The 15,894-nt window shown below is 44.4% G+C and overlaps 1 protein-coding gene across 1 annotated transcript in view; it reads right to left on the bottom strand.

The window, feature by feature from the left end:
- The window catches only part of ANTXR1 (ANTXR cell adhesion molecule 1), a 181,850-nt gene that overhangs the window by 141,202 nt on the left and 24,754 nt on the right, over positions 1-15,894 (bottom strand). Inside the window, exons 5-8 of the mRNA XM_054019546.1 lie at positions 15,465-15,498; positions 13,411-13,490; positions 12,063-12,131; positions 9,792-9,872 (exon numbers count right to left, since the gene is read on the bottom strand). Coding sequence (XP_053875521.1) covers positions 9,792-9,872; positions 12,063-12,131; positions 13,411-13,490; positions 15,465-15,498 — 264 coding nt within the window. The remainder of the gene's footprint in view (positions 1-9,791; positions 9,873-12,062; positions 12,132-13,410; positions 13,491-15,464; positions 15,499-15,894) is intronic.

Below are 15,894 nucleotides of genomic sequence, written 5' to 3'. Positions count from 1 at the left end.
GGGAAAACCCCTTCTGTCTGTGCAAGAAGTGACTGCACTACAGTGGAACAGCTGCAGCACCGTAGCTGTGCCTCTGTCATAGATGTAGTGTAGACATACCCTACGTCTAACGGCTTGTCCACATGCAGATTTGCACCAATTTCACTTAAGGTTTGTTTTTAAGCCAATGTACCTATGGGTGCTCTCTTATTTCAATTAGAAACGGTTTTAAGCTAAACTGAAATAAGTGAGTGTACACGGTTTGCACCAGTTTAACTAAACCGATACAAGTTTGTGTGTAAACAGTCTCTGGGTATGTTTACACTGCAATTAGACACCCTTACACCACTGACTGTGGTTCGTGGGGCTGTTTAATTGTGATGTAGTTGTTGGGGCTTGGGCTGCACCCCAAGTTCTGGGACCCAACCACCTTGCAGGGTCCTAGAGCCCGGGCTCCACCTCAAGCCCGAACATCTATACTGCAATTAAACAACCCCGCGAGCCTAAGTCAGCCGGCATGGGCCAGCTATGAGTTTTTAACTGCAGTGTAGACATATCTCCTAAGGCCCAGGTTCAGTTTCAAGCTATGCATACCTTTGGAACGTTGGGCTGAGCGTATCGCCAGCCATTCACTAGGTTGGGAGTATTACTATTCAAATACCGTGTTAGAACTGATCCAGCTGTTCTTTGCCAATGACAGCCCTGATGCTGCACAGCCCGATACACATGCTTCACTATATGCACTGTGAGTTGTTCCACAATCCCATGTGTAAGTCTTTGCAGGTTTGGGGGCCTTAACAAGGAACTGGGACTTCTCAGCCCCATTCTGGAATGGGACATTGGAGAGGCAGCACATAAGCTAGCCAGCAATGAGAGGCCGGAAAATGTTGGCCAAGCAACACAACTCAATCCAGCAGCAAAATTGTTTTCCCAACCTTAAACTGAAACATCTGTAAGAAACACAAACTACAGCTAATATGATAAATTATGTTAAGAAAATAGACAATCCAGCATTTCACTGTAATTAAGGCTCCATGCGTCAGAAATACCTGCTTGCAAAAGGTGCAGATATAGTTATGGGTTTGTTTGGGGGTTGTTTTTTTTGAAGGGCTTATTAGTCACTCAGAAACAGTGATGCCAAAGTCTTCTGGGATACCAGGGACCGAAGAGAACCAGGTCCTTCTGAGCTGCTGACAGATTGACAGGGCATGGGGAAAAGGAGAAGCTTTGGAGGAACAAGGCCAGTCAGATGGAACTGCAAGGGAGAAACAAAGAGAGAAAGAGAGAGAAGCAGCAGTTACACAGTCGAGAGCACAATCGACAAGCAAAAGGCGGCTCTGAAAGCAGAATCAGAGAAAGGACATTCAAGATTAGAGGTGGGTAGGTGCTGTAATATGCTGCCTGCCAGATACCACACGGGTGCTGTCTAGCCATTCCTAAAACCAGATTTTGGGACTAGCTTACTCCACAAGTGGTCCCACTGACCATTCATGCGGGGGAGATACTAGTCAATGTAATACAGCTGGTCGACATTTTTCTAAGGAAAAAATATTCTTTTCATTGACAAATGGCTCTGTTTCAAAAATGGAAACTTTTCACACACTTTTGTCTATTCTTCTTAAGTTTTGCCTTTTTTCAGTGGAACCCCAAATCAAAAATCTTTTGGTTTTCAATTTTTCCTTTCCCTATGCCCCCCTTTCAGCAGTAAAATGGAAACATGGAGGACGAAGGGAAAAGGTGAAAAAGGAAGGGGGGGGCAACCAGGGCCGACTCCAGCATTTCTGCCGCCCCCCCCCCCCCCCCCCAAAAAAAAAAAAAGCCGCGATCGGCGGCGGCAGGTCCTTCGCTCCTAGAGGGAGTGGGAGACCTTCTGCCCCCGAATTGCCACACGTGCTGCCCCTCTCCCTTGGCCGCCCCAAGCACCTGCTTGTTAAGCTGGTGCCTGGAGCCGGCCCTGGGGGCAACAAACCTTATAGCTTGATAAACATCTTCACAACAAAGTGCAAATAAAAAACAATAAAATTAATTCCTTTTGAAACCAGCCTTATTTCTGTATTATTTTGTATTCTGTAGTACAAATTTTTTTTTATTTTTTCCACCTCTGAGCTGGCCTTTAGGACTTAATAGAATACCTATGATAATATTTGTTTGCATTTATTTAGATTTTAAAACAATAAAAAGACAAGGATCCATGACTCTAAGTACCCTAACATCATTAATAAACACAACGAGGTCCCAGCAGCATTAAGTAATCATTCCAACAGTCCTCATCTTTCATCATTATGAGAAGCAATAGTTATCAAAGGACTTCACATATAAGTAAGATATGCCCTAGTAGGCTTCATGAGGTCTGCTGCTTTCCTCCCTTCCAGGGTGGTGGAAGGCTCTTGCTTGCATTGCATGTACACTGCTGGAGGGATTAGGTAGGGTTACCATATTTCAACAAGCAAAAAAGAGGACGGGAGGAGCCCCGCCCTAGCCCCGCCCCTGCCCCTCCCACTTCCCGCCCCCCCAGAACCCCCAACCCTCCCCCCGTTCCTTGTCCCCTGACTGCCCCCTCCTGGGACCCCTGCCCCTAACTGCCCCCCGGGACTCCACTCCCTATCTAAGCCTCCTTGCCTCTTGTCCCCTGACTGCCCCAACCCTTATCCACACCCCCACCCCCAGACAGACCCCTGGGACTCCCACGCCCCATCCAACCACTCCCCACCCCCTGACAGCCCCCCCCATAACTCCCAACCCATCTAAACCCCTCTGCTCCCTGTCCCCTGACTGCTCCGATCCCTCTCCGCACTCCTGCCCCCTGACAGCCCCCCCCAGAACTCCCGACCCATCTAAACCTCTCTGCTCCCTGTCCCGACTGCTCCGATCCCTCTCCCCACTCCTGCCCCCTGACAGCCCCCCCCCAGAACTCCCGACCCATCTAAACCCCTCTGCTCCCTGTCCCCTGACTGCTCCGATCCCTCTCCCCACTCCTGTCCCCTGACAGCCCCCCCCCCAGAACTCCCAGCTCCCCACCCCCCTGCTCCTTGTCCCCTGACTGCCCCTTCCTGGGACCCCTGCTCCTAACTGCCCTCCAGAACCCCACCCCTAAGCCTCCCTGTTCCTTGTCCCCTAACTGCCCCCTCCTAAGACCCCCCCAACTGCCCCCCCAGGACCCTACCCCCTACCTGTACCCTGACTGCCCAAAACTTTCTCCACCCCCCCAAAAGCCCCCCCTCGTTTCTTGACTGCCCCCTCCAGAACCTTCCTGCCCCCGTCCCCCTTACCCTGCTGCTCAGAACAGGGTGTTGGGCTCTGTGCAGCCGAGCCGGACACGTGGCTGCGCTCCCCAGCACAACAAAACCCGGTCCCTGGCCCTGCACAACAAAACCCGGTCCCTGGCCCTGCACAGTGCTGCCAGACCGGGTTGCAGGAGAGGCCAACTCAGAATGCAGGGCGGCTCCGGCTCCTCTCCAGCTGCTCAGGAGTCCAGCCCGGGATTTTTCTGCAGCCCTCCCAGCCGCTCGCTCTGCCGGGGGAGGGGGAAATCCCGGACATTGTGAGTGCTTTACAAATTCCCCCCGGACGCTATTTTTAGCGCGAAAAGGAGGACATGTCCGGGTAAATCCGGACGAATGGTAACCCTAGATTAGGTAACCTGGCTCAAACAAGCCAGTGAAATAGTGTCTGACAGCGTTCAGTCAGTTGCCAGGCAGAAGACCTAGTATAAATCACTCCTACAGTGTGCTCAGTACAACTGACCTAGTGGTGAATCCTACTCACGACAAATCTAGCCTCGTGTTTGATTGGCGAATCCCGTCGCTCCAGTCCTGGCTCGTTCATTAATGCCTTTCTTGTGGCCTTTGGGCAAGGGGGAAAAAAAGCAAGAATGCTTTAAATGGACAGAAAGGGGCGGGGGAGGGAGTGCTTAAATTCCATTGACTTCAGTGGCACGTGCTTAGAGAGAAACACATGCTTAAGTGCTCTCCTGAATAAGGAATCTTAGGCTCAACTGCCTCAGTTTCCTCATGTATTCCCAGGGGATAATAAACATGTCCCTACCTCACAGGGGTTGGTTAGTTAATGTTTGTAAACAACTTTGAAAATGTAAATATTGTGTAATGTGTTCTCATGGAAGATTGATACTTAAGCACTTTTCATGGCTTGCTCATATCACAGGGTAGAATGGCCCTTTAAGAGAGGCAGGCTTAGCCCTACCTGTGACTAACCCACAGCCTCCCAGGTGAGGGGTCTGAGGCCAGGGATCAGGTGATAGCCTGTAGCTCACCTGGTCCTTAGATCAAGGCCAACAAACAGCTCAGTTGGGAGAGAGATCTGCAGGAAACCCCTGGGTCCGAGGAAAAGAAACTGGTTGACTTGTGTTGCACTGTTTTGTTTTGAGGAATAAACCCATCCCTGAAGAGAGGGACTGAAACTCAGATGCTGTTGGGAGCTTTATTTGATGCACTGACTGGCGAGTTGGCCCACCAGTTTATACCTAGGCTTCTTCGGCACAGCAGCTAGAGGACGTTTTCTATTAACAGGGGTTTTATTGAATTTGTGTTTTTTAATGAGCAAACAGGATGTGGAAGTTTAGAGGAGGGGTACTGCATATGTCTGTTAGTGTGAATGACCTGTAGTCTAAGTCTAGGTACTGATTACCCAAGATTTGGTGAATCATTGCAAAACAAAGTCTGTTGCCAATTACAAAACAGTAATTTAATTCTATTTATACAATACTTCCTTTCCAGCATCGCTAGCATTTGGTACATCAAAAAGCAACATGCTTCAGAGATGATTTGGGGGAAGAGGGAAGAAGTGTCAGATGTGACCACACATCATGCTGAAAAGCAATTGTAAACATTAAACATGTCATAATGCACAATATACACACTTGGTCCAAATTTTCAAACTGGATTCTTAAGTATGCACACCCCATGTGTTGCAAACTAGGTAATTGTCTCTCACTATCCTTATGTGTGCATGCTCATCTGACTTGAACATGTTGGTGGACACACAAGAAACATTTGCATGTATAGTTTTAGAGGCCCATTTGAAAAGCTGGCCATAAGATGATCTCAAGAAAAGATAATGGTGCATCTTAGATTTGGCAAAGGACAAACAATTTGGTTCTTCGGATGCACATGCGAGATTCTCACTGAAATCAGTGGATTCTGGGATAAGATTTGTCCTTTGGGTATATCCATTTTCCTATAGGAGTTCAGATACCTGTGTAACATACAGCACTTGGAGAGTTTCATTTTCCATCTTAAAACTTTCTATGGCAAATGTATATGCAACACTGACAGAACAAATTTAAGAGCTGAGATATGAAGAGAGATTGGGAATGCAGTAGAGACCAATAAATCCTATGTGGGTATAAAGTTGAAATGCAATGAACAAGCAGGGTATTAAGTTAAAGAGGAGAAATAAATTATGCAAAGGTACCAATCAATAGGAATATAGATGATTGGATTCTCTTCTAGATACAATGAAAGATTAAAAGAAGTCTAATATAATTCTGCCTCTAGTTCCTTTTTTCACAGCTGCCTTCTTAACCTCACATACATAATTTGTACAGTCATATATAGTTAGTATCTTGTTTTCATTTTTGGTTTTCAAGATACAATCCTTTCCATGTCTGAAATGAGTTTTCAGCTGCAGCAAACTGCAAGGACCTGGGAGCATTCCTGCTTCTGAGTCATAGCTGTGTTACTAAATTGTTTAGGTTACAGTCTATAAGGGAGATAACAAAGGTATCCTATCCTAACTTTCATGATGTTCTATATTTCACAGCCTGGACCACTCCTCATACCAGACAAAGAAGTCCTGAGCAGTTGATGAATTTGAGCTTCAGGTTTTCACTCTAGGTCTTGCGCCGTTTGCTTTAAATTGACAAGTTACGATCTGCAGAAATTCCCATGGAAACCACAGTAACAAAAAAAAGCTATAAAATACTTTGTTCCTCTGAATTGTTGTCCAGCTCATAGGGACCAGGTGTCTGCCTTATTTTCCTTACTCCTTAAAAAGGAAGCTGTGCATATCTTCCTCCACACTGAGGGATGGGGTAATTTTTATGAGCTTACACTGTACAGTTTTCTGTGCAGCGCAAGACAATACAATCGTCAGTTTACACTCTAGAGCAGGTGAGCACTTAAGTGCTGGGCAATTCCCTAGCTGAGTCTTCCCATGCAGAGCTGATTTCAGTGTCTGTATCTTTCTGCAGCTGGGTGTGTCCCTACCTGTGTGTGCGCTGGAGGAGGCTTGAGGGCCTGGCTCAGCAGGACAATGTAAGGGAGCCCCAACTGGTGAAACAGACGAGCTCAGCGGTACCCCGGGACATCAGGTGGCACTTCGGAGTGGGGGGTAAGCCGTCACAGGGGTGAAAAGAGGTTCACGCAACACTGCCGGCCCAGAGCTTCGCCTGAGAGTTGAATAAACCCAGAAACCCACTTCTGAGGTTTGAAAATAAAAAATTCTGATGCGTTCCCCTGCCCCCCAGCCACATAGTTTTCCATTTGTCTCTCTCCGTTGTTCAAAAGTGATCCTGAACCAGTGCCCATGCGCAGTGTTAGGTCTCACTGCCGGGCTGCCAGAGGTGCACCCTTTCAGCCGTGAGCAAAGCCAAGTTTCAGCCAACTGCGGGTGCCTTGTTTGCTTGCTTTGCACTGAAGTGTTCAGTTCCGCAAAGGTAAAACCTTTACGTTCTACACTGCGATAAGAACCCAAAGGTAGTCTTCAAACCACCTGTCCTCCCACTGCTTTGTAGTCGTGTTACAAATCCTTCAGCTTGAATCTTTCCAGGTTCTGACATTCTTTTGCTGCTAATTCCCTACTGCACTGTCCATGCTGCTGCTGTTCTGGTGATGCCCCCATTAAAAGTGATGAATAATCCGGGCATTCGGTGTATTTGGAAGCATTTGTGGCACATTCTGGCTATACAGTAGGAATCACCAGACAGCATAATCACCTGGCAGGGAATTTCCCATGGTTTTTCAGACAGACCATCATTGTCTGTTCACAATCCCACCACAAACTTACTGCAGCAGTTATGCTTTCTGGTGTAGCTGGTAAATGGAACAGCACTTAACAGAATTAGCTCTGAATTCGGCTCCCAAGACTGAAATCTTATGTTTTATGATATACAGCCACAGAGAGAATGTCAGAGAGCCACCTCTGGATTTCATTAAAGACAGCTGCAAAGAGACTGCCAGGCTGAGAACCAAGGTTTTAAGAAGATAGACAACACCTGATCATCCAAGAGAAAATCTGGGGAAAGCAGCTCCAGATTGCAAAATGTCAGGAAAACAAGTAATATGGAATCATATTCCTTCCGCAAGAGAAAGAGCTGGGGAAACAGAGCTTGTCTTGGAAAGAATCATTTTTGCTTGATACCTTGTGGTCAGGATAGCATGTAACTATTGTAAAAAATAGAAATCCTAGATCCCTTTTATGAAGCTGACTTTCCTTGCTCTGGGTTTTATCAACAACAACAAAAAAAACCTACCAAATGGCCAGTACATAGACACACATTTAAAAGGATTCCCCATCTGGCATCATAGCTCTGGGAAACTCAATCTGGTTAGAATAGCTATGTGTACCAAGTGAGCAAAGGAAAACTAAAAAAAAAAACCCAAAATAGATCCTTTCCTAGAGAACATTCGGAATATTTTACACTTTTTTTTTTGTTTTTAAATTAATGGTCCAGACAGTCCCTCATGTGCTGCTTTCCCTGCTCTGCCCATGGAGGCTTTGGAAATGCATTGAGTCAGACAGGATTACTCAGAATTAAATGAAATTTAATGTGGATAAATGTAAAGTAATCCACATTGGAAAAAATAACCCCAACTATACATACAATATGATGGGGGCTAATTTAGCGACAACTAATCAGGAAAGAGATCTTGGAGTCATCGTGGATAGTTCTCTGAAGACGTCCACGCAGTGTGCAGCGGCAGTCAAAAAAGCAAACAGGATGTTAGGAATCATTCAAAAAGGGATGGAGAATAAGACAGAGAATATCTTATTGCCCTTATATAAATCCATGGTACGCCCACATCTTGAATATTGCATACAGATGTGGTCTCCTCATCTCAAAAAAGATATACCGGCATTAGAAAAGGTTCAGAGAAGGGCAACTAAAATGATTAGGGATTTGGAACAGGTCCCATATGAGGAAAGATTAAAGAGGCTAGGACTTTTCAGCTTGGAAAAGAGGAGACTAAGGGAGGATATGATAGAGGTATATAAAATCATGAGTGGTGTAGAGAAAGTGAATAAGGAAAAGTTATTTACTTGTTCCCATAATATAAGAACTAGGGGCCATCAAATGAAATTAATGGGCAGCAGGTTTAAAACAAATAAAAGGAAGTTCTTCTTCACACAGCGCACGGTCAACCTGTGGAACTCCTTGCCTGAGGAGGATGTGAAGGCTAGGACTATAACAGGGTTTAAAAGAGGAATAGATACATTCATGGAGGTTAAGTCCATTAATGGCTATTAGCCAGGATGGGTAAGGAATGGTGTCCCTAGCCTCTGTTTGTCAGAGGGTGGAGATGGATGGCAGGAGAGAGAGATCACTTATGAAACCACTGGAGTCAGGGATGGAAGGGCCGTACAGGTCCCAATCCTATTCCCATTGAAGTTAATGGAGATATTTGCATGAGTGAAGCAAGCGTAGCTGGAATGTGTACATTAGTTCTGGGACCTGTATGCTAGTCCGGGGTTTGCATTACCATTTTCTACAGCTCTCTTTGGATCCTGATACTGCTGCCAGGGAAGCACATGGCAAAACTCCTACTGATCAGGACGGGGGCTGTTGACTCTAGAGTGTCACCACCTCCAAGAGGAGGTTAGTTTGGTTTTTGGCTTAGTGCTGGTGGCCTGTGATATACAGAAGGTCAGACTAGAAGATCTGGTGGACCCGTCTGGCCTTAAACTCAATAATTCTCTGAATTCCCTGACTGCTTCCTATTGCTGCAGCCAACACATGGGAATCCCAGGCAACTGAACAACTCTAGAAGAGAAATGTAGCCAAGCAGAGAAATGGCCTGTTTGCAGGGCGGCCCGACCCATGAACCTCTGAGTGAGAATGGCTGGCTTTTTAGGACTTCAGGCAAGCTAGGAAAGTCCATCTCTTATTTCCCCATCATCTTCATACTCTGCTTTTTTTAGCAAAGAGGAGAAATACCACAGAGAACCAAAACTCAGAGCAGTGGAGTATATCTGCCAACAAAGGAAGGACACAACAAGCAGCAGGAGGAAAAGCAGAATGGAGCCCCTCTTTGTTTCAGGAAGCAGTGTGTTTCAATGGTTAGGCCAGGGGACTAGGATCCTGGAGTCTACCCACAGCTCTGCCACTGACCCACTGTGTGACCTTGGATAGGTCATTTAAGTCTCTCACTACCTCGGTTTCCCCCATGTGTAAAATGGGAATACCAGCACTTGCTGTACTTACAACTTCTCACAGGAATGAGTAATTCTTGTAAGGGATGGGGAGACTAGAGGTGGGCAAAATGTTTTGACATTTGAAATTTCAGTTACTTTGTTTTTGGGGATTCTGAGGGAAGGATAAATCAGGAAAAAATTTCATGATTCCTTCCCCCCCCACACACATACCTTTTTTTTTAAACCAGATCAGATGAGAAAGTACCAGATACTTCCAACGTGGTAATATCAGAATCAGATTTGTCCTCCAGCTAAAGCAGAGAAAGCTTAAAAAAGCAATACAATAGTGATGACCTGTCACTTAGAGTATGATAGACAGGTTCCCCCAGCCACCGCACACACGCATATATGTCCACACACATACAGCCAAGATTAATACTCACAGAATCTATGATCCCCTGCAGGGCTTCAAAGCCGTCATTCACTGGGAAGACATGATCCTTGCTGTCAGCGATTCGAGCCAGCTGACAGAACAGCAAAAAATAGAAAAGCCAACAATGGTATAAATTAGCCAGCCGTCAGCAAATTAAAAGGAGTTCTTCAAATGCATACAGTTGCAAATAAAAATCAATACTCAATGGAGTGCGAATTGCTAATACGCTGTAACTCTTTGGAAATTAGCTAACAGTAATACCACGGGCCTGGTTGATTTTAAGGGACCTGTGGGAGTCAGAGAAGGTTTCCTGAAGTTGGCAGGTGAGAAGCAGAGGCCACATGCCCAAGGGTGAATGATCACAGAGCCAGCAGCAATAGGAAAGTGGGTAGGTGGCGGGAGGTGGTGGGTCTGTGTGAGGAGGGGGGGAAACAAAGCACAGGCGGCAGATGAGCATTTTGTGGTCCCCTTTGGCTGGAGAGAGAGAGGCCATGAATGCCACACTGGAGGAGGTGAAAGACAAGTTTATCTGCCTTTGGTGCACTAGGGATTAAGAAGAATGGTGAGCCCGGCTCAGGAGTAAGGAGCTCTCCATGCAGCAGCTGGAGCAGAATCAAGTTTTATTGCTGCGACGGTGACATTTGTTTTAATAATTCTCTCGAATAGCAGGAGTAACATCGCCCAACTGCCTGGGGCTCAGCCTCCCCTGTAGCATGGCAAATTGGAGGCAGAGAACTAGCCACGCCCTCATCTCCAAGCCCCGCAAGCCTCACCCCCCGTCGTCCCTGTCGATCAGTTCGATGTATAATCAGAATTAAAATAAACATTTATAGACGACTCTTAAAACAAACAAACATACCCTCCAGGTTTGTGCCCATAGGGAACATCCCAGGCTCTTGGCTCCCCTCTACTATGAAGCAAGGTAATTAAGTTGCTTAGAGATCATAAACCAAGATATAGCAGTTACAGTCAATGGGTGGATTTATAGTTTCCTGAATTCATTCTCTATGGTCTTTCTGCTGGAAGCTTTTGGGGTTTCGAATAACAGTGGGGCTTTATCATTGAACTCGAGTTAACATCTCTAATGCCTGGATGACTTCAGGCTGTGCCCATCTCGATGGCCAGTCCTCTCTCCTCCCTTTGCATAAGGCTTGTCTATATTGGAGATTTTTGCACCGATGGTAAATGCACCAGTGCAAACCTCTATTATAGACGTGCTTCACCAGTGTAAAAAGTGTCATGTAGCACTGCAGGTCTACTCTGGTTACAAACCAGGGAAAGTGCAAGCTATCTGCACTAGCAGTCTGCCGTGGGGCAGTTACCATGCCACAACTGCACAGTAGACAAGACCATAGAGAGGGAGTCTAATTTCTCACCACCTCCACAAATACTCTTATTTTCTTGCCTCATCTTACATTAGGGATGGAATCTGAACCACAACCCTGCACCCAAACACAACCACAACCACATTTTGAAGTTCGGATCTCAATCTTCATTGCAGACCAGGCCCATCTTTGGATCTTGCTGGCTGTTTTTAGAGCTATGCAATACTCAGTGATTTTGGTTCACAAGAGTTAGTAGAAAGCTTTTCTTTGTGTTTCTTTTGGGCAGGGGTGACATGGGGTTTAAGCTGCCTTGAGGGGAACCCATTTGAGGTTCAAACGAAATGCCGAAGACTCAGACTTGAAACCAGTAATAACCAGCGCGTTTTTCCTTGCTTACGTCAAAACAATGAAACCCCCACTTGTCCCACATTAACTCAATCCTGGTCCCAAGTTCATTGGAAACCATTAGGCTCTTCACTGTACCTTCCAACAAGCTCAGCCCGGGTCTGTAGCTAAATCCACAATGAGATGAGTTTGATAAGTTTCTCTTTTTTCATTAACGAGATTCATTTTTATTATTCGGGGAGAAAGAGCACTGGGTATTTTGGACTGGGGACTATGGCAAGTCCTAAAGGAAGCAGAACTCTAGAAAGATTTATAATAATTAGGGGGAGTCAAGGTTATCAGAGTTTAACAGATGCTAATAATTCAATTGAGATCTCAGAAGGGATATGTATGGGCCAGATCCTTAGCTGGTGTAAATAGGAATTGTTCCATTGACTATGGAGTTACATCACTTAATGCTAGCTGAAGGTCTGGCTCTTGTATGGACATGAGCAGCACCTGAAATTGCCCCAGCTAGGCGCAAATGAAAAGTCCACTCATAGCTGCTGTATGTGAACTGACAGTATATAGTCCACCTTTGCCAGAATTCCAAACAAAAACGACTCATTTACCTGTGTTTCATTGAAATCTTTCACCCCAACACAGTACACTGTGGCTCCCAGGTCACGAGATCGATTAGCCTGGAACCAGAATGCAAAACTTGTAAATAAACAGGTACATGTTACAGATGCAGATTTCTGTACATTTGTAATTGTATTTTTAATATCTCCGTCCTGCTGTCATTCTATGAGTGGAACTCGCCTCAGAATCAAGGACTGGGGGCATGATAAGGGATAGAATTAAAAGTCTTAGGCCAAATTCTTCTCTCAGATCTGGATAGCAGATCTTGACTCTAACATTCTGCTCTCCTGCAGATGCAGAAGTCTGTCTATTCCTATAGTAGCTAGTTGCATGGTAAACAAAAACATTTATCCATTCTTTTACCAAACAAATCCAATTTCTAGCCATTCCAACTTAGCAACATTTGCCCATTGAAAGTGTGCAGTATAAAACAAATGAAACAGATTCAGCCCTCAAAGTTTATATAATTTCTAAGGACAGTGGAAGCCCTGAAAAAAAATGGTATGTATTGCTTCTGGGATCTATGATAACCATGGTATCGCCTCATACTTAGTGTAGGAGGCATTTCAGTACAATAGCTATTTGCAGAGCTATAGCACTTAATTATTTACAATATCATTAAAAGGGGGGTGGAGAATTTGCACAAAAAAATTCTTCTCCTTTCAATTTTCTTTTTAAACAATTTATTTATAAGTATTCTGGTATTCAAAGTCCATTAGGAAAACACTTCTCTTGCAAGGCCTTGTTACTGAATTGGTGACTTTCAGGGCCAGCTCTTCAAAAGAGCGCAGGGCCAGATTTTCATGTATGGAGCATCCAGAATTGGGGGTCAAAGTTTCCAAAAGAGCCCAGCAGCACTCAGCAGCTCTCACTGTGACGCTTACAGACATATTTTCAGAAGCAATCAGCACTCAAAGTGCTTTTTTTAAAACTTGAGCAGAAATCTTGTGGTCTGAAAGCCTTGCAGAAATCTTGCTTCTATTAGTATTTATCCCTACAAACACATGCTTCCTTAGCATACATATCTTGTTTTGGCAGAAATGACAGAAACTCTGGTACTGCGGTCTCAAGAACATGGACCATAAGGGTATGTCTACACTGCAATCACAGGGTACATGTAGATATATCCAGGGTAGCTTTAATCTAGCTAGTTCAGATATCGCTAGCAGTGAAGCTGTAGCATCACAGACTTCGACACAAGCTGTACAAGCCCACCCAGAACCCTCGGTAATTACTCATATGGCTAGCCCATACTACTACAGCTTCTCCTCTCCAGTACACAAGCTAGCTAGATTAAAACCCTGCAATTGCATTATAGCCAGGCCCTGAATCTCTTACCTCACGCTCAGCGTAAAAGAAGAGGTCTTCGTGGAGTTCGCCATCCGTCAGAGCAATGATGACACTAGCAGTTCTGTAGCCTACATAAATTAAACAAAGCATCTTTCACAAGGACTAAATTGGTGTGCCAAACACCTAGCCAGTGAGCCGGTAGTGGGCTGATAGGGTCAGAAGTGATATATTCCAAACTTTATATCCTTCACCTCTGTTTAACACCCTACATTAACAAGGCCCCAAGTTTCAATGGAAATTTTTGACCACTTTTAATAAAGCACCTCCAGGATTGGCCTGGAGTCTCCCAGAATCGGCATCGATCTCCTGGTGACTACTGAAAACAATCCGGAAGATTTTAGTAGGATATTTTAAGAAAATTACATTATGTCATGTTGGGGGGAAAAATCTCCCGGAATAGCTTCAGTCAGAGTTGGTAACCCTACTACTGTATTTATCAGACTTCTGGGCATTTATATTGTGCTCCTCCAAAAGATGTCTGAATCACTCTAAACTGAGAGCCTAGTAAACAAATGTTTAAATATTTCAAACAGATTTGACTGATTGCACGGCAGCCATTTACAAATTTCTTGAAAACACTTCCAGTTATTTCCTGCCTTTATGCATGCTATCTATCCATTCTCTAAACCCACAGAGATTTTCAGTTTATAGTTATGTCTTCTACGGCTAAATTGGAATTTAATGAGACTTTGGTAGGAAAATTATTAAAAAGCTTAATTCCTCTTCATCCTTTCAATCATATATACTGACAATGGAGTTGTAACAAGAAGACTGTAATCTTCTTTTATAATATCGATTGTAGCCCAGGCTTGTATGGGCTTCTTTCTGTGTAAATTTACAGCAGCACTGAATGGAATTAATTTGGGTTTCTGGCAACAGACACTTGGTATAAATCCAAAACAGCTGTGCAGTTATGCATTACACGTGAACATTGATACTTCACTTTAGTAAAAGCTAAATATAATGTGAAGGTTGTTTCTGAAAAAGTGAAAATCTGGCTAATTAATTTTAAATGTCCTAAATCATCAGGAGGATTTTCATGTAGTTATGAACAGATGGGCATTTGTCTGTGCTGATGAAGAGGAAAAAAAACAACTTTTGCTGGAACGATCTGGTTTGGGTCCATTTGCTTTTGCAGACAGGCACAAACTTCCCTTCTGTTCTGTGACCAGACTATCACACAGCCTGTGCCACGGTTCCTGACCTTGGGGAGTTATAAATATGGAAGGAGGAGCCTGTACTCATGGGACACTGAATGTCCTTATAGAAATGAATGAGAGTGTTATATGGTAAGACTGTGAATTTCAAAGGCATCTACAGGAAATCAAGTACTCAACTCCTGCTGAAAGTCAATGGGATTTAGGCACCTATCTCGCTTAGTCTCCTTCGAAAATCCCAGCCTAGACTAATAAAAAGGTTCTCTCACACAATCATGCAACAATAAAAGAGCAATGACTTGATGAAAAACAATGGAAAGCACAATGAGTACAAAGAAAACAGAATGCCAGGCCTTGTGAAAATACAAAATGCATAGGCCAATATTTACAGAATTGTGTGTCTGATTCTCCACTGGTTTGCACATTGCATCGTCATTTGTACCTCTGCAGTGTGAGAGTATGTGTGTGAGAGAGAAAAACATTACCAAACCGGAATGGTATAATTTCATATATAGATATTATATATATGGGGAAGGGGGGAGTTAATGGGGCTGAGCTTTCCAGACAGAGTCTAAGACTGGCACGGTGAAGTTTTGTTGTTATGCACTGCCATATGGAACCGGACACCGAATCAACCACTTTAACCACTGAGGGATCACTAAACATCACAACACCAATCTGCCTCTTTACACAACTGGCCCTCAGTCCTCAATATGAAATGTATTCAAAGTCCTTTATTGCTCTTCAGGGGAAACTGCATTGAATAACATTGAATTCCTGCAAAAAGCAACAGTCACACCCTTGTCCTCTAGTAAGTTTACACTCCAGGACTGAAGTCAATCACACAGACAAAAAGCGAGAGGAACGGGGAAAACACACTCTTACCTTGCACATTTTCATAGTAAATCTGTTCACTTGCCTGAAATTAAATCCAAACAGCAGCATTAGCAATAACTGAATAATACTTAGTGATTGCTTCTAATTGACCTGCTAGCAACTTGGAAGTGGCAGCAAAGATTCCAAATTTGTTAATCTCTAAGGTGCCACAAGTACTCCTGTTCTTTTTGCAAATATGGAGACTGCATTTTATCGCAGGCGACATTCATTCTGAAATTAATGTCCCCTTTACATTCTGTAACCCCATGCAAAAAACTTTTGCACAATTTTGTTTTCAATTTTACATTTCCCTCTGCTTAGGCTCAGTTCCAAGAGCTGGGGGTTCACATTGCATGTATCCTGACACTGTTTTGTACCTGTGTTCCCTTTGCCAACCCTTGAGATGGACATTATAGCATATCTCATCATTTACTTAGTG

This window comes from Malaclemys terrapin, chromosome 2 (assembly GCF_027887155.1).
Source record: "Malaclemys terrapin pileata isolate rMalTer1 chromosome 2, rMalTer1.hap1, whole genome shotgun sequence".
Lineage (NCBI taxonomy): Eukaryota > Metazoa > Chordata > Testudines > Emydidae > Malaclemys > Malaclemys terrapin.
This window is presented reverse-complemented; position numbering and strand designations above follow the sequence as displayed.